The 25,104-nt window shown below is 48.8% G+C and overlaps 1 protein-coding gene across 17 annotated transcripts in view; it reads right to left on the reverse strand.

The window, feature by feature from the left end:
- GRAMD1B (GRAM domain containing 1B) overlaps window positions 1-25,104 on the reverse strand; it is a 139,118-nt gene that overhangs the window by 28,632 nt on the left and 85,382 nt on the right. For 6 of the 17 annotated variants that reach the window (XM_072918244.1, XM_072918243.1, XM_072918251.1 and 3 more), the window contains 3 exons: window positions 11,406-11,616; window positions 4,290-4,310; window positions 3,300-3,323 (listed from right to left, as the gene is read on the reverse strand). In XM_072918244.1, coding sequence (XP_072774345.1) covers window positions 3,300-3,323; window positions 4,290-4,310; window positions 11,406-11,616 — 256 coding nt within the window. Of the gene's footprint in view, window positions 1-3,299; window positions 3,324-4,289; window positions 4,311-8,568; window positions 10,084-11,405; window positions 11,617-21,064; window positions 21,359-25,104 lie in introns of those variants that run through there. The other 11 variants (XM_030290876.4, XM_030290875.4, XM_041720912.2 and 8 more) reach the window with 6 other exon arrangements.

The raw sequence follows: 25,104 nt of genomic DNA on the forward strand, positions 1-25,104 counted from the left end.
CCATTCCACACAAACAAATCCTCCACGGGAAAGGGATGGACAGAGAACACGAAACCTGAGGAATGCTGAGTCTTGGACAGCACAGAAAACAGGGAGCAGAGATGGCACGAGGCACACAGCAGAGAGGGGAGGAAAAGCTCATCCAAATTTCATGACTGATGGACTTCTGTGATTTACATGTTTCCTGCTTGTGTGGGAGAGTTTAGACCCCACTGAGAGCAGGGCTGGTGTGAAAAACCAGCAAAGAAATTGTCCACCTGTCCAACAGCACCTCCTCTAAACCAATTCTGTTTGCTCAGATTTTCCAATTTTTTCCTTTTTCTCCTTTTAAAAGTGAATGAAAAGCAGAGGAAGGCGCTTCCAAGTAATCACTGGGGTCTGGGCTGGAAAATGGGTCTGAGTTCATCATCACATAAGCTTGCACTAAGAGTTTACTGCTGATTTAGTGCCTCTACAACCCAGCAACTGGTAATCCACACACTGAAAGTCATGGAAAACCTGACAGGATGAAAAGTGCTTGAAAGGCAGGGAGTTCAACATTGCTCCAGAAACAATCTGATGAAATGGTTACTGGGAGTTGAAAGATGATTGTGTTGATTTACAGAGAAAAGGGGGAAAATCTGGCAGGATGAAAAGTACCTGGAAGGAAAGGAGCTAAACACTGCTCCAGAAATAATCAATCAGATGAAGTTATTACTGGGAGTTCACCATTATGAAATGGTTACTGGGAGCTGAAAGATGATTGTGCTGATTTACAGAGAAAAGGGCTCTTCAACACTTGCTCACTCATCAGGCCTGGATTTCTGCATTAAACTCCGTTCCCATGATTGCTGCTGCTGAGGGAGCCTCACCTGCCACCCCTGGGAAAGGTGTTCCTGATGTTCTCCCTAAAACGAGGCACAATTCCCCTTTGCCTTTACAGGGAATGTTTCAGCAGCTGAGCCTCCCCTCCACTGTGGTATCCAAGAGCAGACACAGCACCCTGAGACCAGCCAGGGCTGATTTCTGACCAGTCCTGTGATGTCTGGGTATCTCCAGAAGCTCAAGATCTGCTCAGAGTTCCCCACAAAGAACGTCTGCAGCATCACAATCCTCAGCCAGCTCCTCCTGCACAGCCTTCCCCTGCATTTCCCCAGAGGAAAACTCTGGCCTCTCTCCTTTATCTGCCTCCCCACTGGCATTTTGGGGTTATTTTTGAGACTCTCAGCTGCTGCCAGGCCGAGGGCTGCCCTGTGTGCACGGATTTGTTGGCAGAGCTGCAGGAGCAGAGCTCCTCTGCCACTCCCTGCAAATCCTCAGTGCAGACTTTGCTCTCCCAAACACAGGTGGGGAGGACTGGGCTCCTACTGATCTGCCCACACTGACTGGGACAGCAAATATTTCTGATGTTCTAATATTTAGGAACAGCTGAAAGAGACAATTGGTGTCTTTTCACTGCTCAGGTTAAAGGAAGAAGAAAAATATTCAGGCGTGCAATAGATAAAAATAAAGGAATACAGTGCAAGGCAGACCTTGGGATGTAAATGCTAAAGTGAAAACATCATGGATTTAAATCTCACCTCTTCCCTGGTGTCAACTGTGTTTTCTCTAACTTTTCAAGTTCATCTTATTCATTCTCTTTTCCAGAGCATCCTCTGGATTCTCCTGATGCCTGGTGCTGAATTTAAGAAGCAAGCCTTGCTGTAGAGCAGCAGAAATACTGCAGAATAATGAGACACACACCCTGATTTGGGAACAGGGAACTAGAAGGATTCACAGCCCAAGTGAGGCAGAATGAGGCAGGAAAACCATGGCAGATTTGGCAGGCTTAGTGACACAGAAACGAGAGCTCTCCATGGCCAGAAATGGGGCCCTTTCCCAAAACCCAGAGAAGAAAAGGAGAGAATGAGAGAGATTTTATCTCCAGTTTGTCTCTCATTTTAATGGCATCTGCTGGGTGACAAGTGTCTTCTCCCAGCACCCCCACAGACAGAGCAGCTCCTCCTTGGTGTCCTCAGGGAAGCAGAACACCAATTTCCCACCTTGCAGAGCACCTCAGGGGTACAGAGTAAGGCACATCTCTATTTCAGCAAACACAACTACAAAGGGAGTTTAGCTTTAAGGCCTGAGGTCTATTTTTATGAATTATTTTTAAAATAATAAATGAATTAACAAGAATTCCCCACTCAGACACACAACCCAAAGCAGGCACTACTGATGGTTAAACCACAAGTGACCAACTGAGCTTTTTTCCCCTACAAACCACAATATTTCCAAACCAAAGTCTCCACGTACACAGTTCCTCACTAAAGGCTTGAGAAGCACCTCAGGGATTTTTCCTTTCTACTGATCTTCTGCTCTCCCACCACGAGGACAAGAACACAAAGCAAACCCCAAAACTCTGAGTGCATTTATTCCCAAACTGGGGTTCTCTTCTCAATCTCACCGTGCACCTGCACCAGTTTGCATCTGTCCTCTGCAAAGCCAAGCAGAGAAAGCACAACCAGAGAGAGGGGCAGGTCTGCCAAACCAACCCATGACCTCACTTCACCCCTTTCCTCCCACTTCTCCACGGGGCAGGGATGGAAATCCCAAAAAAGCACTGGTGGGATCGACAGGAGGACACACAATGGTGGCATCTTCAGGAAAAAAAGAAAAAAATAGAGAAAAAGGAATCCAGGAGAGGGGAAAGGGAGGGTTCCTATTGGCAAAGAGGAATGCAGTGTTCCAGAGACAAAAAGACCAGTTAAAAGCAGCAAAAAAATGAAGAAAACTGGTGATGCCCTGCAGATCTTTGAGGCCCATGTGCTCTTTTAGGGATTATTTTTTGGGTTGGGTTGGCACAGCGCCTGGCACCCAGGGCTGCTGAGCTGGCGCACAGAACAGTGTGGAGGGTGTTTGCCCTGGGCACGGTGGGGTTTGTGTAAAATGAGAGTGGGGGAAAGTGAGCAGAGGAAATGGTGAGGTTTCATGAAGAGGCAGATTCCACTGATCCATTTCTAGAGCTGCCCTCAGAGGGGAGAGGAATGGAGGAACCAGAATGGTCCAAATGGCAGAAAACTTTGCCAAAATTTGCCTGGAAGGAGCTGGCAGAGAAGGGAAACTCTATCAAGGAGATGAATTAGCAAAATTTTAATGGAAATAACACTGCCAAGACTGACTTCCTGGGTCTGTGGCTCATCCATATTTTCACACTGCTGCTTTTATCTGGCCAGAATGTCTCTGCTAACTAGAAAATGGGTTTGTTTTGTTTTGTTTACAAAGGAAAATAACGGGGTGGGGTGGGGAAAACCACAAAAAAAAATGCAGCCAGTGCTTACTCTCCGGATGTACTGTCTCTCATGCTGAAAATATATGGAGGAAAAACAAGAGAACAGAAAGATAAGATAGAGAGGACATGAAAACACAAGAGACCCACAGAAGCAGAGCACAGCAAAGCATCATGCAGCAGGGAATGGAGCTCAGCAGCTACAGGCAGAAGCAGTAAGAGCCAAAGTCACCTCTACCCTGGTGACAGACAGGGTTTGGCAGCAGCCAGGTCAGACTGGGCCATCTGCTCAGTCCTTTATCTGCCACTTCTCCACCAGTTTGGCCCGCCTTGGTTTGTGTTTTATTCTTAAAATAAAACATTCTTATTCTTTCATTCACTGCCTCTGTCCCTCTCTGCCTCTGGGGTCTCTCCCTGCCCGTGCTGTTCACACCCAGCAGGTTCCTAACTCTGCCTGTGCCCTCTGTCAAACCCCACCTCGCTGTTTCAGCCAAAATCCCACATTCTGCTGGCCCCCATCCTGCCATGGATGGCTGCAGGAGGGCAGGAATTTGGATGGCTGCTGCATTTGCCTATGGCTACTTCAGAGCCTCGAGGGTGGGGGCCCGACCGTGCAAAGGTGGCACCGACTTTGTGCCCAGAGCAGAACCAAAAAACACCAAGGCAGAAGCAAAGGGTGGTTGGTGTTTCTCTGGGGTTGGTAGAAAATAATTCCTCTGTGGTCCCCACACCGCCCTGAGAGATGCAAAGGGTTTGCAGGGCAGCAGCTCTGTTTGTCACCACGTGTCACCACATCCCTGAGACAGCAGAGGGGCGGGATGTGGGGAGCACCACCAGAGTGACCACAAGGACAAAGCTTCTGCTCTCTGTCTCTGGCATCCCTTTGCTCAGGATGCCAGCCCTCCTTTGCCAGTGCTGAGCCATTTCCAGCTCCTCCTTCTGGAAATGCTCCGAGTGCCCCAGTGCCACTGCAAAGCCCCTTGGCACCTTCCCCCCACCCAGCCCACAGCCACCCAGGGACAAGAGAAATGGGAGTACTTACATTATACCAACTCTGGCTTTTCTGTAAGGACAAAATAAAAGAGAAGCATTAGTTAGCACAGAGATCTTAGGATCAAAAAGAAAGAGGGACAGAGAAAGCAGGTCCAGTCTGGTTGGGATCATTAGTGAATGAAAGTGGGATTAAACAGAAGATTTCAGTGGGTTTCCCAGTGTGGTCTAGCACAGTTATCCCCAGGTACAGGAGCAAGGGACAAATCCAGCAGCAGGAGTCTGGAACAGGAAACAGGTCAGGCCAAGGTGTGCATGTCCACATGCACACACACACAGACATGCTGCCACCTTGTCTGCAGACCAGCAGTGCCAGCCAGCAACACAGGAGCCATCCTCATCACCATCATCATCATCATCACCATCACATCATCACTGCCAGCCTCCTCTTCAGGGGCTTCATTCTCCCAGCTGGTAACACCCACATTGCCCTTGGCTCACAAAGGCCAACGTTCCAAGGGGATTTTGAATTTTAAAAGGGAGACACACACACACAGAGCCAGGATCAATGCTGTAAGAAAATCGCTAGAGAAGCTAGGCAAGGAAAAAAAAAAAGGCTGAGATTTTTTTTTTTTTCAGCATTTCAGTGCACGGTGTTTTGCATCATCTGCACATGTGATTTTTTTTTTCCCCCCCATCCTTATCATGGCATTTCAGATGGTTGGAGAGGACAGGCCACACATCACATTGGAGCACACAGCAGAGCTGGCTCAGCTTGGAAAGTCAATTTTCAGCTGGAGGTGAGATTTAAGTGCAGGGAGAGGAAGAAATGAGCTTCCCACTGCAGCCAGCCTGGCTTTCCAACAGCAGGACACTGAGCTCCTGTATCCAGAGCTGCCAGCACACACAGAAATCCCCTTTTTTGGGGGGATTTCCCTCATGGCAGTGAAGCCTGGGGGCACCAGAGCCTTTCCCACCGAGGGTGGGCAGCTCCAGCTGTGCTGTCCCCTGTCCCAAACACTTCAGTGGGAGCTGAGGATAACACACAAGGACAGAAGCAATACCTCACTGCCTTTCCTCCTTTGAAGCCAACTTGCTTCTGACCTTGGAGAATTTTCCAGGCTTTGCAGGCAGTTTGGAATAGGGAGGGAAACATTCTGTGCTGTGCCTCGCCACAGAGGCTGCAGGAATTTCACTGGGAATTCCCTGGAATATTCACAGGGGCACAGACTGCCCACCAAGGGCACACAGGGAAGGAGAAGCGTTGATGAGGTCAGATTGGAACAGATTTCTGTGAAGACACAGGGACTGCTCTGTTCCCACCCCTGGATCTTCCTGCTCCAAGTTCCCTGTGAGCCACTCCAGCCACAAAACCTCACTGGATCCCACTCTTGGAGCCAACATCTCTGAAGGATCCATTGCACAGCTCCCAGTCTCTCATGAAAAGCCCCACAGTAACACAGTACACAGGCTAAAATACAAAAAATTGACATTAAAAAGAGGAACAGCCCCTTTTCCCCCCAGATCCCAGGGAAAGGAGATGAGCTGGGGACTGAACACAGAGCATGGCTCATATCCCACACTCATTCCTCCAACCAGAGGAATTTCCTCTTACTTCCCACTCTTTTCCATACTTGGCCATACCTGATCCATTCATAAAGGACTGGGTGGAAGTCATCCCTCCCTGCAAGTAGGACGTGGAAAAAAGCCTTATGCAACCCAGACTAGACTAAAAAAAGAAGCAGGGTAATTAATCTGAGCCATGCACACAGCACCTTGTCCTCAGGAGCACAGGGCCTGAGATGGAGTGATTTTCCTGCAGATTTGTTTTGCCATCTGTCTGCCTTAATGAGCAAAAGGCGTAACTCAAAAATTCCTGGGGGAAAAAAGCTCATAATCAAACTATAATTGGCACACGCAGAGCAGAGGCACTGCTGTCACTCTGCCTCCTAAATCAGGGTGCCCGTGCTGTGGTGTCAGCACAGCCCAACAGCATTTCAGTCCCCCCCTCCTGCATTCATTGCAGGAACTATTTTTTTTTCCCTCCTCACATTTGAATTTCCCTGAATCAAGGGTCTTCTATAAAGGAGCTCTGCAGGTTCTTCTTTAAGCTCTTCCACACAAAAAAATTATACTGATATCCATAATTATACTGAGGTCCATAATTTTACCAACATCCTTAATTATACCAACACTCAAACCTCAGCTTTTGTCTCCACCAAGTTCAACAGATTTGTCCAAAATCCAAACAACCTCAGCCCTTAAATCTCCTTCTAATTTATCTATGTTTTTTTTTAACTCACTGAGAGGGAGATGCAAACTGTGAAAATAAAGAGACAATAAAATGGAGAGGGGGAGGAAAAAAGAAAGAAAAAGGAAAAACATATTCTTACTTTGAGCAGGTTAAGTCTGTCATACTGGAAAAAGAAACCATAAGCATTAGAACTGAAAAGAGAAAATAAATAAGTAACAGAAGGAGGGGGTTGCACACAGACAGGGAGAAGATGGGACAGGTTTGCAGAGATGATGCTACAGGAGAACAGAGCAGAGCTCGTGGTTACAAGGGGGCTGTAACCAGGCAGAGCTGTGGAGGAATGTGAAAAATGGAATATTTTCTCTAAGCCTTGAATTGTTGCCTCTAAATAGTCACGGTTTAGTGACCTGACATCTGTGTGCACTGCTGGGGAAGGTTACAGCTCTGCAGGGCACACACCAAACCTCTCCTGACAGCTCCAAACAGAGCTCCCACCCCTCAGCAGCATCACAGCTCACTCCCTGCTGCTCCCAGGGGAACAGAACCCTTCTGCCAAGTGAATGGTGTGCCACAGAGCTCTAGGAGCATCCCAAAATCCCCTTCCCACCTGGGCAAGCAGAGGCACAGAACCAGAGCTCAGAACAGATTCTGGAGCCCTCTCTCCTCATCTGTGCTCTTGCAAAAGCTACGCTGCCCACCCGGCTTCTAAATGGCCATAACTCCAGGAAATTGATGGAATTTCTTCCCCAAAGCTTCACCCCAGCCCCAAAGGATCAGAATTTCATTCCCTACTCCCTAAAGGGGCTTTGTCCCACCCAGTGGGAGGGGTGGATGAGAAGACACAGACAGACTCTTCTCATCGTGGCACACTGGGAGGACAAGGTGCAACAGTCATAAGCTGCAGCAGGGGAAATTCTATTTGGAGAGGAGGAAAAAGGCTGTTCACAAGAGTGGTTAAGCACTGGAGCAGGGGCCTGGCCAGGCTGGGGGACCTCCAGCCTTGGAGAGCTGCAAAATGTGGCTGGACAAGGGTTTAGACCAAGCTGGTTAAACCCTGCTTTGAGCAGAGACCTCCTGAGATCCCTCCCAACCTGAACTGTTCTACAGCCCCCAGGACTGCACCGAAATTCTTAATGTCCCCCTAACTTAATATTAATCCTCAGCATTCACCATTAGCTATAGGCATTGGGAAGAATCTGAATGAAACCACTTTTATCCTTGGGCAAGAGCAAAATATTCAAAAAATACATATTTCATCGTTGGTTACCAGCAGAAAGATGGGCTTTTCCTGAGTTTGGAAAGCTGTCCCAGAAAAGCCTAAAGCTGAGGCACCTTGGTCTGTGGCACAGTGGTGGGGTCAGGATGGCAAAGAGAGCTCTGGGAAAGAATCCCCCAGGATGCAACTCCAGTGCTTAAAAACCCCTGGTGGAGCAGTGCCTGTGACAATTCTAGTGCTTAAAAACTTCTGACAGAGCACTCCAGTGCTTAAAAACTCCTGGTGGAGCACTGCTTCTGACAAATTGAGTGCTTAAAAACTTCTGATAGAGCACTCCAGTGCTTAAAAACTCCTGGTGGAGCACTCCCTGTGACAATTCCAGTGCTTAAAAACCCCTGGTGGATTACTCCAGTGCTTAAAAATCCCTGTTTGAATACTCCAGTGCTTAAAAATCCCTGGTGGAGTACTGCTTGTCACAATTCCAGTGCTTAAAACTCCTAGAGGAGCACTCCCTGTGACAATTCCATGTTTAAAACTCCTGGAGGAGCACTCCCTGGGACAATTCCATGTTTAAAACTCCTGGAGGAGCACTCCCTCTGACGGCAGCGCTGCAGCACGACAGAAGAGCACAGACAAAAGAGGGCAGGAGCTGAAGCAGATCTGTCAGCAATTGTGCCAACACAGCACCAAACTCATGGGCTCAAGCTGTGCCACCTCATTAGCCAGAGAGGTTGGGAAAGCAAACCATTCTTCCTGCAGGAATTGAGTGGGGAGAGGAGAAGAGGCTGAGAAAGGAGAGTTTAGAATGTTTGCCCTGGGGTATTTTTGTTCCTAACCTCTCCCTGTATGAGCAGACAATGTGGAGGGGAAGCAGGGGGTTCAATGCCTGAAAATTCTTCATTTGTGCCAGAGGAAGCAGCTTGTGGAGCACAGAACAGAGCTCCAGGCTGCACAGTCAATGGATCCTTGTGGATCCAACTCAGAATATTCTGTGTGAGCAGGGCAGGAGGCTCTGACAGGCTGCTGGGGTCCTGCCTGGGATCCCCGTCCCTCTGAACTCATCTGGGCTTCTCCAGCTGCCTCATGGTGGTTGGGTTTTTCCCTCTCGGAGAAGCAGGGGCTGGCTGCAGGCACCTCAGAGCAGCACTGCACACCCATTTTACACAGACATCCCCCTGATCCAGGCTTCTCCCCACCAATCCCTCTCCTAAAACCCTCTGCACCTCCAGCTCAGCACAGCCTGTCCTGGCCCGCACACCTCTACTCACCAGCAATCCTGCCAGGACCTGCTACTCCAGACCTTCCACAGCACTTCTTTCACACCTCACCTCGAGCCTTCAGTCCCACAGTGCTCCTCTCACTTATCCCAGCTACAGATACCAAGCACAAGACAATCTGCCTTAAAAAAAAGACATAAGAAGCTCCCAGCAGACACCAGTGAACCATGCAAGGTCAGGCTGGTCACAAGGACCACGACCAAGGGAACACAGTCAGCCAGCATTGCTCTCTGAGAACTTGCCTAGAAGGAAACCTGAGGCATCCACTGGGGAAAGGCCAAGACAAAGATTTTGTGGGTTTTTGTGAAGCCATCCAAGCCATTCTGCTTTCATAAAGTGGAAATGCCAACAGCCTGGCACTTTCTCCAACAACATCCCACCTGTATTTCTAGTTTTTCCACTCTTCTGAGGGCAGCACAGAGGTGTGAGATCAAATCCCAAATGATCTTTTCTCCAATTCAAGCACCCACAGAGGGATCTTCCACTTATCACCTCTCAGAGCGAGCCCATGAATTCTCACAATTCATTTGGGACAGGTCTGTTCTACCAGGTTCAAGCTGGGTTCACTTGAAATCACTGATCTTTAATATTTACATCACACAGCAGAGCCTGCAAGGGCAGCAAGCTGAGATCACTGGCCACAAAAATGCTATTTATCATGAAAAGCAGGGAAGAAGTCATGGAGAACAACTCTTGTTTCTGAAATCATGGAGGAAGAAGATAAAAAAAGGGATCATGGTTCTGTTCAGCTCCAGAGGATTTCTCCCTGGCAAAGACAGCAGCTCACTTGAAGGGAGAGGGGAAAGCAGAACTGAAAGGCTGAAATGATTTGGAAGCAGCTGCAGGGGTGTGATGAACAGGCCAGTTCTCAGTCTGTGTGAGCAAATACCAGCGAGATGCCAGTGATGCAAGTGAACCCAGCTTCCAGCTACAGGCACGGGGCTGAGCTCTTGCTGGCATTCTCACAGCCACAGCAGGAGAATGCCTGACTGGGGTCAGCACTCAGCACCACAGGGAGGGTTCCTGAGTGGTGAGACAGCTCTACAGTGGGGGACAGGAGAGAAAAAAGAAGGCTTACTTTGGAGAGGCGCTTGTGTGACTTAATCGGAGAGAAAGCATGCAGGAATGAAAAGAGAGAAATTAGGGAAAAGAAGAAAAATTACCTCGCAGAACAAGAGAAGGAAAACCCACACACCCAACAGAGAGCACGGTACCCCCTCTTCCTTGTGGAAAGCACCAGGAATCAAAGTTCAGCTTTAGCAGTCACCGTGCTGGTAAAAATCTCAGTTTTGAGGGCCAGGACGATGCAGCTCCTCTCTGTGTTCCCCTTCCCAAGGAGCCCATTTCCCTGGGAGCACCCCCAGGGTGGCTCCGAGCACAGCGTGCCCTGCACCCTCCTGCCATGCCACGGCTCCCTTTGGGAACACGCTGCTGGCAGCCCTGTGCTGAGGGTGGCACCCAGCGTGGGATGGGGTTTGTAGGTCACTGCGTGCACAGGAAGCCAGGCTGACCTCAAGGGCAACCTCAGAACGCCAATGATTCAGCTTGAAAAACCCTTTTTGCCCCTCTTTTGAACTCACAGACTCCCCCCAGAGCGGTGAGACATCAGAATGTGGGCCACTGAGTCCTGTTCCCTCTGCGGAGTGGCCACGGAGGGGAGGGGATGAAGATTTCTGGTCTGTGACACAACCCAGCAATAAATCAGGCAAAGATCTAACAATTCATTTTATACAAGCCATCAGAGTTCTGCCTGTAAAATTATTCAGGCTGAAACATCCCACTTCAAAAATCTGGGCAAACACAAGTGCTCATGACAGCTGACACATCGCTGATACCAGGGTTCATAATCAAAGGTTTGTTTGGCACCCCAGGCTCCTGTGTGTGATTTACCAGGCCCCACTGCTCACACAAAAACCTAGAGCCCAAGCTGAAACCCTCTTCCCCTGCACAGCAAAGACAAGGCTGTTTCTAATCTGGTCCAAAGACACAAAACCTTCCTGGGGGAAATATCAGCTACCCTGGGCAAGCCAGCCATAACACTGCAGCCATGGAAGGAATGGGCAGAGGGTTGGAAAACTGATTCTGTGCAATTTGAATGATCCCAGAGGGACTGAATAGGACTGGGGAAATGCACAGGCCCTTCACAGGGGAAGCCTTATTTATTTCATGATCCAGGTGATAAAAAGTAATTGCAACAGGTTTTTGAGGTCTGTTGAAAACCCCTGGCGGAGGGGTTTTCCATGGAGCCTCCAAGGAACAGGACCTTGACTAGAGAAGTTGTAGCCTCAGAGCTGTGCTGATGTCTGAGGACTCCGAGTTAGGAGAACCTTCAGAGATCCCAGGGGGGAAGAGGGAGGGAAATGAGCCAGAGAAGAAGAAGAAGGCAGAGGACAGAGCCACGGCCCTCTGCTCGCCCCTCACCTTGGAGTTCTTGGCCCCGCTGCGGCCGGACTGGGAGGAGCAGCTCCGCTGGACGCCCTGCTCCGGCGTGGACGGGGACTTGTCCGAGGAGTGGTCGGAGCCCTTCTCCACCATGGCGTCCCCCGGGGCGTCCTGCGGCGTGGGCGAGCGCGAGCGTTTGCGCAGGATCGGCGAGCAGGCGGGCGTGCTGCGGTTGGAGTTACTGGCGGTACTGCAGGGCACAGGAAGGGGGAAGAGCGGGGTTAGAGCACCTCCAAACACTGAGCTGCTTCCTGAGCAAACCCACCCGCAGCCAGCCCCCCGGGGGTTTGGGCAGTTCTCTTCCAGCAGAGGTGGAGGAACTGCTGGCAGTGCCTTTCTCCAGCCACTCTTCAGCCCCTCAGATCACAGAGCAATGCTCATGAGAGGGTCCTGGGGGCCAGGAGCCCATCACCAGCCACCCTTCAGCCCTTCAGACCACAGAGCAATGCTCACAAGAGGGAACTTGTTGGTTCCTGGGGGCCAGGAGCCCATCACCAGCCACCCTTCAGCCCCTCAGATCACAGAGCAACGCTCATGAGAGGGAACTTGTTGGTTCCTGGGGGCCAGGAGCCCACCACCAGCCACCCTTCAGCCCCTCAGACCACAGAGCAATGCTCACGAGAGGGAACTCGTTGGTTCCTGGAGCCCACCACCAGCCACCCTTCAGCCCCTCAGACCACAGAGCAATGCCCACGAGAGGGAACTCGTTGGTTCCCGTGGGCTCTCAGAGTTTCAAACGATGACCTGAGCTTAGAAAAATCCAATGTGCGCTCAAGAACGACAGAAGAGTCAGCACGTTCTCAATACAGCCTGGCTCTGCCCCTCCTTTATCAGTGTAGCTCTTCTCAACAGGATGCATGAAAATGGGGTCACACCTTTCAGAAAACACCCCATCAAAGAGCATCAGAAACGCTGGGGCTCTGCGAGGGGAGTCATGGTGACATTCACTGCAACATTTCCTGTACAGAACCAGCTTTTTCCATACCAGTTAGAGCTGGGCATGAAAACGGTTTGCTGTGACCCAAAAGCCTTTGTGATTAAAAAAAAAAAAAAATTAAAAATTAAGTTCCTTTTTCACAATGGGAAAAGCAAGGCCTTTCAGAGTTTTACAGAAATTATGAGAGGAATGGAACTTCTCATTCTCTTTCCTCAGTAAATGCCCCAGCACCTAGATCAGCAAGCTAGTAAAGTACAAACTAATACAGAACAGGAAAACTCGGATTTCCTCACTGCTCCTTCTCTTTTGATGCCTCTCCTTCCTGCCAGACTCCTCAAAATACCACACACTACACCCATTTTTCCCTCCGTCACTCATTTCCTTCAGGAGCCAAATCTATTTCTGACCAGACATCCTCGAGGCTTTTCCAGCTGGTCACAGAGGGGCCTGATGCAAGGATTGGATCTGTGCTAACTTCTTCAGGAGCCTCTTATCTCATGTGCAACACCGAACAGGCCACATCTGACAGCACGGGCAGCAGGAAAGGATGGAGGAATTACAACTGCAAGGGACTGAATTAAAGGAATTATTACAATCAGGCTCTTAATTTAAGCCAAATTGCACACAGCAATCACAATGATGCACAGCAAGGTACTCCAAATGGATCATTTCTTTCTTGAGGAGCTGAACACGTGACTGAGGTTTCATTAATTCCCAGATAAAAACCATATCTATCCCTTCTTACCTCTGAAGATGCCAAAACCATTTTACAAGCATTAGTTAGATACGAGCAGCCAGTGTAACACACTCCCCCAGCAGTTCCCAGGTTTGGATTGGTTTGGTTTTGGATGAACTGGTCTTGTAAATTCTCCTTTATTTGCTCACTGCTTGTGTCAATGCACAAGTGATGAAACTTTCCCTGAAGAGCCTGCAGGAAGCACTCAGCCAAGCTGCTTATGCAAACAGGGCCAGAATCAGATTTCCTGGGAGCTGGCACCAGGCAGGAACAGCAGCGTGGAGCTCCCCAGGAGCCCCTGAGAAGACGCCTTCACCCCTACAAAGTGTGGAATTTCATATAGATCCTGGACAGGCTTGGGAAAATGGCTGTGCAAAATGTCCTGTAGGCAGGAAGGTGGATTAAGTTCAACTCTGCTCTGTCACCTATTCCTACCCAGTAGGGTGAGAAATATAGATATAGAGCAATATAGATACAGAAATATAGAGAAATAGAGAAATAAGATATAGAGCAATAAAAACCTGTTCAAATGTCACCCAAACCCCAAGGCAGCTCCAGTGCAGAGCAATTCCCCCTTGGCTTGGGGCTCTTCACAAGGACCAACGGCACATCCCCAAGGGAAATACTGTCACATCATCTTGTCCTGTACCCTCCCTTTCCCTGGACAAGGCACAGGAATACTGAATGCTAAACCAGTGCAGCAATAACTGTAGCAACATTCCAGATTGAATCCCCCCAAATAATAATTGAAGCAAAAGGAAAATCTAAAAATTATCTGGAACATTCTCCTAGAAGCACTACCTGCCACAGTTTAGGTGTAATACGAAGTAAAATTATCAGGGATGTCTTAGTTTATTGAAGTATTAAAAAGCATCAGGTTCCTTCTCAGATTCTCAGCTGATCCAGTCAAAATGGGTGTCTGTGCTCCTGCTGCTCCTTCTCCTGCTAAACTCAATTTTGGCAGCCCAGCAAAGCTATCTTGGTGACTCCAAGCTCATCAGCAGCAATCCCAGGGATGGAAAAGGTTCTGAACTGCCATTTTTACAGACCACAGAAAAAGCAGACTTCTAGTTAAAACCTCTAAATTCTGAGGTCCTGCTTGCCCCCAGTGTGCTTGAGGCAACATAAGCTGGTTTATGTGAGAGGTCCCCAAAAATACAAGGCAAGAATTCGAAGCCATGTCCCTGACTAGCACATGTGTGAACACACGTACTAATTTTTCCTGAGTTTACCACACACAACCTCCATCTCATTTTCAGTTTGTGCAAGTTCACAGTTTCACTTTGAGCTTAGGCTTAGAGCAGCTCTGAAGAGACCAAGCCAAATTCAGCCCAGCCTCTGTTTGCTTTCAGTTTGCTGTTGTGAGATTTTGCTGCTGCTCAATTAAAGCTCAGAACGAGCAGCTCAAAACGGGGGTACAGCTGCCACAGCGTGCAGGTGGAACTCAAGATGAAAAATGCTGGAAAGTTTGGTGCTGTTTTAGTCTTTTTATGGTCTTACAGAGCTCCTCAAGGTTGTCGGGATCTGTGGTATTGATGATTCTGAGATTGTAGAAAGTCTCTGTCTGTCAGCCCTGCCTGCCAAAGCAGAAGCCATAATTGATCTGTGCTGTTTCAAGGTTGTTTATTCTGTTTATCTCTAACATGTTCTGCTGCCCTGCCGCAGCTCTGTCCTGCAGGGCAGCGTGTGGGGCTCTGCCCTCAGTGGGATGGTACAAACATTAAATACCACAAACTACCTGTGCTGGATTTACAATAACGTGCCAATATCTGTCACCTACGTTGGACAGTGTGTCCCCAGCCTGAACCAACAGAAAAATGCCAACACCACAGTGAAACATGGAGGGCATGAAGAAGGAGAAAAAGGACAAGGCACACCCAATTTCCTCCATCTTGTCCCCTTTGGAGCCCTTATCTAGAATCCTAAAATTTTACTTTTGCACCTGTGCTGCATTTAATTATTCCTTATATCAAACACTCAGAGCTGGTAATTCATCCTGTAGGATTGAAAACTTTTCCATGGACAGAGATCACAGCCAGTGTCTCTGGGGGCTCTGTCCAGGGGGGTTCCTGACTCCTGCCAGGGTCCCAGACCTGCCAGGGCAGCCAGAGGGAACCCCCTGGATTGCCACAGAAGGTGAGTTTTTATCACAGCCCAGCATGCCCTATGCCCTAGCACTGCAGCTGCACAGGAGCAGCATCAGCTTTGATGTTTTAGATCATTTAGATCATTGCTTAGAGCTGTCAATTTTATTTTTGCCCAGCTCACACTGCCACAAATTTTGGCGCCAGCTCTGCCAAGCACAACCTTGGACAGATTCTGTCTTCCAAAGAAATTAAACCCATCCACATCTATCATGTTAGGTGTGTGTGGATTCTCACCTTTGAAACAGGGGGAGGAAACAACATCAAGGGCTCCTTCTTTGGCTCTCCCTGAAGTCAGTGGCACAAATCTCAAACGCAGGAGGGCTGAATTCCCCTCCTGCTCTCTGGTGACTGGGACAAGCCGAATATTTCTGCATGAAGGACTCCACAGAGACAGCAAATGAAGAATGTGTTAGCTGAGCTCCGTGGCAGCGAGGATGGGCACAGAAGGCACAGAAAGGGCTGTCCCTGCCCCGAGCCCCTCCAGGCTCTCCCTGCGGCCGATTCCCTGGAGTTTGGATCCAGCCCAAGGCACAGCCATGACGAACGCTTTCTGCAGTTGCCATGGCGACCACGGCCTGCAATTGAACCAGGAACCAAGGCCTGAAACAGCCTGACCCACTTTGAAAAAAAAAAAAAATAAATAATTGTAATAAATAACGCTTTAGAGACCTAATTGCCCAGAGTGCATTCAGGGCCTCACGTCCCCCTGCAGAGCAGCCTTCAGCAGATGAGACAGGTTAAGTGAGGGACAGAACACAAACAAGCCCACCTAAGCAGCAGCCCCTTTGCTGCGAGGTGAAAACCCCTGCATGGAGCATTTGAAAGCACTGAAGGCTGGGTTTGTCTCCTTGGTTTATGTCCTTGCTGTCCCTAAAGGGAAAACCTCATCAAAACACCATCAGCAAGTGTGGTGTGGATGGGAAGGGGCCAAACTCTGCTCAGATGTGCAGGAAACGCATCAATATCTGCAGCAGTGCAGGAAAGAATCTGTAGCCTGCCAGTATCTTGGAGCTGGAGAGGGGTTTTTAGCAGAATTTGTAGTGATAGGACAAGGAGTAATAAATTCAGACTGAAAGAAAGGAAATTTAGGCTGGATAAATGGAAGGAATTCTTCTCTGTGAAGGTGGGGAGGCCCTGGCAGATGGTGCCCAGAGATGCTGTGGCTGCTCCATCCCTGGAATTCCAAGGATGGGGCTTGGAACAGCCTGGGACAGTGGAAGGTGTCCCTGCCCATGGGACAGATGATGTTTAAGGGCCTTTCCAAACCCAAACCATTCTGGGATTCTATAAACTTTCCTTCAGCTGGTGAAAAAGAACATTTGGCAGTGGATGGACCAGCCCCTGAGACACCAGGCAAGACACAGAAAGGCCAAATTTCTCCTCCAACAGAACACTCCCTGTAAGGGTCTCAACCCTTACGGATGATGATGAACAGAACTTCACCAAGCAGTCACTTCTGGGAAAGCTATTCCACAAGTTGAGTTTGGCATCCTTAAAACCACAAAGGAACTCTTTACAATGTTTTCCTTTTCCACAAGAAACCTGGCTTTGCAGCAGTCTGCTAAATGAATTCTGCATGAATGACACCCAAGCATCCTGAAGTGACACAAAAGTCTGTCCCATCCCACCAGCTCTGAAACCACAGCCATCCCTGGGACTGATACAAGCAGCTCTTTCCCAAACCACAGGTGCCCCAAAGCCAGCAGCCCGCTCCAGAAGGGCACTGGCACAGCACCTGTGACACAGAAAATCCCTCTGGGTCTGCCACTTGCAGGATGTGAATAAGAATTCAGCCAGAAATAGGAAAAGAACCAAAGAATTTTGCTCAGCTAAACAAGCAGCAACCTCAGGTACACAGCTGTGGCCACCACCAGCTTCTCAGGGGCAGAAAAACACCACCCACACCATTCCCTGCAGTGCATTTCTCAACCCTTGGATTTCCTCATCCAACTCCTGATCTGGAAAGCTTAAAGGCCTCCAAGTGTCCTCTCCGTTCTCAAAAGAATCTGCTTTCCAAGAGTCATCCTGCAATTACTCACTCCTCCCTGCAGCACCGAGCTGGTAACGAGCTCTGCCAGGCCCAGAACTGGGGTCTGCTCTGCAATTTGAGCTGAATTCTGCAAGTGCTGAGCAATGTGTCCCCAGAGCAGCAGAGATGCACATATTGAAGCACATATTGAACCCTCTCTGCCTGAAATCCATGGGCTGTGCAAAGTCGAGCCTGTGCCTACACTTCCCTGAACGAGACCAGAGGAGATCCTGGAGGACAACACAGAACTTGTGCTGATAGTCTGGAAAAGAGCAGAAAGGTCAAGAAGGCACCTCAGGCCTGGCTGTAGCACTGAAAAGAGTTAATTCTCCTCAGAAACAGCTATTAGAGGGGTTAATTAGACGCCTACAAAATACTTTTCTGCCATCCAGTCTGACATCAGTGGAAAACGAGGAGATTCAGAAGCTCATTATGCAGTCTCTCAAACAGCAAGCAGATGGTAACAACTTTTGATCACCAACCTACACTCCCTTCAAATTGATATTACAAGAATGAAAACCTGCACAGATCCTGGAGCAATTCCCTGGGCCTGCCATTGCTCTACAAGCAATAACAAAATGTTCTATTTCTATTACATCTCCCAGCAAGAGAGACAAAAGAGAAAGCAGTAAGTCAAAAAAGCAATGACACCTGCAGGGCTGTGCAGAAACCAAGGAGTGTTTCATGACAAGTGCTTTGAAAATAATCATAAAAATACTCTGCGTTCTGCATGTTTTTTAGCAGGAAAGTCCAGCTTTGTTTAAGATTTACTCTGCCTATTTTGACAATTTGCAGAATGCTGTCCTCCCATGACATCCAATCACGTGTTTACATATTCATGAAATAAAATTAATGCAATTATTATGCCTCAGAGGATTAGCAAATCACTGCAAGCATTAGGAAGGAATTTGCCTTCTGCCCACAGCCAGCAGTGCGAGGATGGGCAGATGCATTATTAACCATGTCATTGTCCCCTTGCATCACCCGATCCTGGTTACCACTGGAGACAGACCCATGGACAAACGGCCTCATCTCTCACTGAAACTCCCCCTCAGCCAGCCTGGAAGCAACCTCTCCCTTCCTGCTTGGAGTGACTGCAAAAATCCCAAGGAGAAGTTGGAAAATGTTTCTGAAATGCAACAAGAGAGAGCTTAATAATAAATCAAATAACGCACCAGTCGCAACTTGGGAAGGGTCATCAATGTGCAGGGAACCACCACGGGTTATAATCACACCCCAAACCACTCCCTCAGCCAGGAATTATTATCATTCCAATTGCTCCAAAGGAAGGCAAGCCACATAAAACGAAGCATGATGGATAATACAAAGAAATCTGGGAAGCAGGGAAGGGGAAACAGCAGAAATAAGAATTTCACATCCCTCTGAAGGTGACAGACACAGCCCCATCACAGTCACCTGCAGGTCACCCACTCTACAGCTGTACTTCCCAAGGAGGAACAGATCCAGGCTTTGTTTTCCTCCCCTCCCCACCACAAAATCAACAGCCCTGGTAAGTAACAGCAAGAACTGCAATGTCTGATGCTCCCATCAACATCTCCAAGCCTGGAACTTGGGGCAGGACAGAGCTCACAAGCCTTGTTTAAAAAATAAACAAAACAACAACAGACACTGTTAAACCATCTTTGATGTGAGGGAAGTTTTGCAAAACCTGACAGCTCAAAGGATAAAAATAAAAATTAAAATAAATCCAAGCTGTTTATTTTAATCCTTGTCGTTTCCAAGCTAACATCAGAATCTTTCAGTGCTTTCAGGGTGCACTGCTGCCGTCATATTTGCTTTATTTCAAGGGAGAGTGAGATAAAGCAATGAAGTTGATGATGAACACCCAGGCCCACATTTGGGTGGGGATGTAGGTGTGATAGGACTCCCAGATTCCTTCCAGAGGAGCTCAGGCACTTTTCCCTGCTGTAACTCCAGCAAGGCTTCATGGACTCTATCCCCAGCACAGCACTGTCCCCTGAGCACACCCAGCCTTGTGGCAGGGCTCACAAAGCCCTGTGGCAGTGAGCCTGAGGAAGGCTCGAGGAAGGCTGGGAGCCCGTGGGGGCGGACAGGGACGCTGTGCAGCAGGAGCAGAGACAAAGCTGGAGCTCTGCATCCTCCCACTCACTCCCACAGCTCCTCAGCACAGCCCTCACAAGTTAATGGAAGATGCTGTGATCTTCAAAGCTGGGATCAAACAAATTCCCTTTGTTCAGCCCTTGATGTTTCCTCCCTTCACCTTTCTGAACATAACAACGCAACAATTTGTGATCCATCCCCTCCGTGCATCCCCCCTGCTCTGCTCCAGCCATGCAGCAGCACTGGCCAGCTCGGAGATAAAACCAGAGAGGGTCAGACCCCCTCAGTGCAAGAGCCACAAATGCCCTTTGTCCTGAGGACCTGCCTCCACCTTGTCCCCCCCTTTGACAGATTCTCTTCTGCTTCATCCAGCTGTGTATCAGCTGGGGGTTCCATCCACCTGTTTATCAGATGGGGTTTCCATCCAGCTGTGTATCAGCTGGGGGTTCCATCCAGCTGTTTATCAGATGGGGCTTCATCCAGCTGTTTATCAGATGGGGGTTCCATCCAGCTGTTTATCAGATGGGGGTTCCATCCACCTGTTTATCAGATGGGGTTTCCATCCAGCTGCTTATCAGCTGGGGGTTCCACCCAGCTGTTTATCAGATAAGGGCTTCTCCAAGAGAATGTTGGAGAAGAATGCTGGGGGTTCCAAGTTATTGCACTGCTGTAAAATACATCCCAAAGATTTGACCTGAAGTTTCCATCCTACTGAGTCAAAATCACAAGCTGCATCCTAAATCTACCAGCTTCTCCTGCAGATGCATGTGATTTAATGGAGCAAGGGAACAGGAATATATTCTCTTTTCTGAACCAGCATTTCCATGATGCACAGGACAATGCCAGCTACCAGGAACCTAAGAAAAAGCTATTTTTTAGGGCACTCAGCAGATTCTCCCTGTCTGTGAACACACACAGTGCAATGAATCCTCACTTCCTACTGTTCTCCGTTGCCAAAAAATATTTTTAAAAAAAAGCCACCTGTATAGACTCTGGAGCAGAGCCTGAAAAAGCGGCACAAACCAAATCCTGCCTCTCCCCATCAGTGCAAATACACAAACACCGGGAGAGGAAGGCAGAGCGGAACCACGAGCCCTTGTAGAGGCAGGAGAGCACATGGGCAAACAAATCCAACCATATTCCTGCAGCAGCTCCGTGACGCATCCAACTTGGACCCCCTCCTGCCTCCCTCTTCCCTGGACCCAGATGTTATGGCAGAATAACTGTCCCCGTGGGAATGGGGGATGGGGACAGTGGGAATGGGGGATGGGGGACACAGCAGGGCGTGAAGGGGAAATGAGGAGGGGTGAGGGGAATGAAAGCTGAGGAAAAAAAAAAACAAAAAGAAAAAAAAAAGAAGCCGAACAATGAGATTTGCCCATTGTTCCGAACAATCGAAAAGGCTGTTTTAGCAATTCCACCCTGCAGGAGAGGCAGGGCACGTGCGTGGGGGGAGAGAAAAGGAGAGGAAAAAATAAATAAAATAAAATGGAAAAAAAAATACAAAAAAAGGGCTCAGCCCGCGGAAAGGAAGAGAAACGAAGCATCTCTGCACCATGATGTCACGCCGCCTGCTTTCCAGTCCCCGAACGGAGAGCAGCAGCAGCAACCAACATGGACTCCGGCTTTAATCCGCCCGGAGAGCGCCTGTGTGGATGGAGGAGCCGCAGGAGCCGAGCACACATGTGTGACAGCGACAGCACTAACCTGGCAGCCATTCGGGAGCGTGGAGCGGCGCAGCAGCAGCAGCAGCAGCAGCCGGGCGGAATTCACTGGGGATCGCTCGGCATTCACGGGGGTTCATTCATTCATTCATGCACTGTGCGGCCAGCCGGGAGGGTACTCACCTCCTGCAGCATGGCACGGCCCTTGCCCGGCTTCTCTCAGGGCCAGCGAGGCGCTGCGGGCCCCGCCGGACACGCCGGCCCGGCCGTGCCCATGCCCGTCCCCCCGTGGTGCTGCCCGGTGCGGCCGCACACGCTCCGCGCACACGCCTGCGCAGCGCTTTACATAACGCGCCCACCCCTGCCCGCCCCACGCGCATCCCCCGCCAAAGAGACCCCCAAAGGCTTGAGAAAATGCTACGGGTTTAAAAATCCGACAGGTTGGAAACATTGTGCTTGTCCTCCCAGTTTTACATTATACACCCAGCCCTGCCCGCCCCGCTCGCATCTCCCCCAAAGGCTTGAAGAAACGCTACGAGCTAAAAATCCGACAGGTTGGAAATGCTGTGTTTGTCCTCCCAGGTTTTCATAATGTGCCCAACCTGCTCGCATCTCCCCCGCCAAAGAGCCCCCCCAAAGGCTTGGGAAAACACTGCGGGTTAAGAATCCGACAGGTTGGAAACGCTGTTTGTCCTCCCCGTTTTACATAACGCGCCCACCCCTGCCTGCCCCAAGCGCATACCCCCCGCCAAAGAGACCCCCAAAGGCTTGGGGAAACGCTGCAGGTTAAAAATCCGACAGGTTGGAAACGCTGTGTTTGTCGTCCCAGTTTTTCATTATGCACCCAGCCCTGCCCACCCCAAGTGCATCCCCCCGCCAAAGAGACCCCCAAAGGCTTTACAAGGGCTTGAGAAAACGCTGCGGGTTAAAAATCCGACAGGTTGGAAGTGTTGTGTTTGTCCTCCCCGTTTTACATAACACGCCCACCCCTGCCCGCCCCACGCGCATCCCCCGCCAAAGGGACCCCCAAAGGCCTGGGAAAACGCTGCGGGTTAAGAATCCAACAGGTTGGAAACGCTGTGTTTGTCCTCCCCATTTTACATAATGTACTTTACCCCCTCGCATCTCCCCCGCCAAAGAGACCCCCAAACGCTTGAGAAAACGCTGCCGGTTAAAAATCCGACAGGTTGGAAACGCTGTGTTTGTCCTCCCAGTTTTACATTATACACCCAGCCCTGCCTGCCCTGCTCGCATCTCCCCCATCAAAGAGACCCCCAAGGGCTTTACAAAGGCTTGAACAAACGCTACAAGTTAAAAATCCCACAGGCTGGAAACGCTGTGTTTGTCTTCCCCATTTTACATTATGCACCCACTCCTCTCCGCTCCACTCACATCTCCCCTGCCAAAGAGACCCCCAAAGGCTTTACAAGGGCTTGAACAAACGCTGAGTTTTTAAAAATCCGACAGGTTGGAAACACTGTGTTTGTCCCCCTGTTTTACACAATGTACCCGCCCCGCTCGCATCTTCCCCACCAAAGAGACCCCCAAGTGCTTTTTGAGGATTTAAACACTACAAGTTAAAATCCAACAGGTTGGAAATGTGTTTGTCCCCACCTCCCTCCCTCCACACCCTGCTTGCATCTCCCCCAAGGAACACCCAAAAAAAGTGACCCTAAATGCTTTTCAAGGACATCAACACACCCTAGGAGTTAAAATCCACCAGGTTGGAAGCTCTGTGTTTTGTCCTCCCCACCGCACACGCGCTGCTGGGAGAAAGTTTCAAAGTGTGTAAGCAAGAACAGGCAGGAAAATTAAACCCTAATTAAGTGGCCACGTGGATTATCTGAGCTGAATTAAACAACGCTCATTCAGAGTTAAGGTGACCTCAACTCAATTTAGCCAGCTCCGTCTAGGAAGCTAATTTGGTTTCTTTTTTGTTTTGTTTTGTTTCTTTTGCCATGCTTATCCATGTGTAAACAGGCCTGGGTTTTTTAAAGAAACATTATCAAGCAAAGTTTACAGCTTTTTCAGCGTTAGTAGGTGGTGTTTCTTTTGAGGACACTGTATCTTTCCAAACCTGCTTGGGGACATCTTTATTCCAGAATAAGGAGATAGACTTCAGTCCCTGTCAATACAATAAATAAGGGACAATAAGTCCCTCTCAGTACAATAAAAATTAAGCTGAAGGATTATAAGAGAGCAAAGCAATCACCCATCTTGCACTTTGCCTCCCAGCCTTGGGTATGCAGGGAAATAGTGTAGAACTGATCTGGAACTGCACTGACACCCCTGATTTGAGCACAAGTGTCCACGTGTGGAATTACACTGAATTACTGGGCTCAGGGTGCTGTGAACAACCCCCACTGACAGCACAAGGAGCTGTTCCTTGGATGCTGCAAATGCTGATCACTCTGCCCTTTGCTGCTCTTGTTGCATTTTGCCCCTTCCACACCCAGGGTTGTGCATTTTCTCTTCTCTTGACAATCAGTCCCAGCTTTGAGTGCTAATTCCCAGAGGAGCATCTTCCCAAAAGGCTGATTATCCATCATTTCACTGCAATCAGCATCAGTGGGAGCAGGAGGTGCCCCAGCAGGCTCAGACCAGAGCGATTCAAAGGCTGCACAGGATTTTAAACTGAAAACAGCACTACCATACACACCTTTGTCTGGTTACCACAACACTACCATCACCTCATGTTACTCAGAGATTACACCTAGGTGCACGTGAATTCACTGTTTATGTGTCACTGTTCTCAGAAGTTTGTTGCATCCATCCCCCTGAGGTCAGTTTTGTTGCTCCAAATGCTTCCCAAAGTTTGCCAGCTGGAGAATTAGAAATGTATTTTGAGGAAATGACATTTTAAATTCAAATTTTCCCACTCTCTATGAGCAGGGCAGAGCCAAGGATGGTGTGATTCCCACCGAAACAGCATGGCCAGGGTTGTACCCAGGTTCAGTGAGTGGATAATCTGGATAAACTCAGAGAAGAGCAACCAGAACCAAAGGCAGTGGCACTGAATCCTTTCAGCACAGCCTGGAGGCCAAGGAATGGCAAGATTTAAATGCTCACCTGGAATCCAGGCTTGATCCCACCGGGTATCAGCTGCAAGTGCTGAAAGCTGAAGCTGGATGAATCCTGACCAGACAAGAGAAACCTATTTTGGGAAGCAAACAAAACTAACCACTGTAACTAATTCAAGGCTCAATTACCCATCTGTGGCAAACATTATTATGCAAGGGTTTGTGTTCTCCCAAACACTGCTCTGTACCTCCAACCAGAATCAATTCAAGCCTCACACTTTGCATTCCACAGCACTTGGAATGAGATATCTGAATGCTCCCATTTTGTTTGACAGCCTATAGATGTTTCAGTGTTTTTTTCTCTTCCAGAAAGTAAGAAAATAATTCAAACCATAATTCTTAGCCTCCACAAATTTTGATATGCTTAGTCTGGATGAATTTTAAGGTTTGAACAGATGCTATTTTTCAACAGTCACATGAGTTACACTGACCCAAATGCTGTGATAAATTCAATATAATGGCTACCTCAGATCTGGAACACACAAAGGCTCAAAGCAGGTCATGGAGTGGCAGCACAGACATCGGGTTAGGTCTAACCCCCCCCCTTCAGACTGTCAGGAGAGAAGATGAACCAAACAAAAGTCCTGCTCCCAAAAGCACTGTAAGAGCAGTACTAAAAATGCAATATTTACTTAGAGAAAAGCTTCTTAGGCTTATCTGGCATGGCATGCAAGGGGCAAAGTTATGAGGAATTTGGAAAACCACGCAGCACCTCAAAAGCTTTACAAACTTGGTCACATCTGCCAAGTTTCACCCAAAACTCTTGGATGGACAAACAGTTTTTACATTTCTGCAGCACCATCCCTGGCACTGAAGACAGCTTTTTTCATGGTGATAAAAATTAGATAAAACTGCACTGAGAGAGGACCTTTAGGAGCCTTTAAGGACATAAAGCTGCAAGTTCCTGTCTTGTTCAAGAGCTGCAAGAATGCATTTTATGTCAGCTGGGTTCGCTTGCACGAGTCTGCTGTTCAAGACCCAAGACAAGGACTTTATTTCATGT

Source organism: Taeniopygia guttata, chromosome 24 (assembly GCF_048771995.1).
Source record: "Taeniopygia guttata chromosome 24, bTaeGut7.mat, whole genome shotgun sequence".
In the NCBI taxonomy this organism is placed as follows: domain Eukaryota; kingdom Metazoa; phylum Chordata; class Aves; order Passeriformes; family Estrildidae; genus Taeniopygia; species Taeniopygia guttata.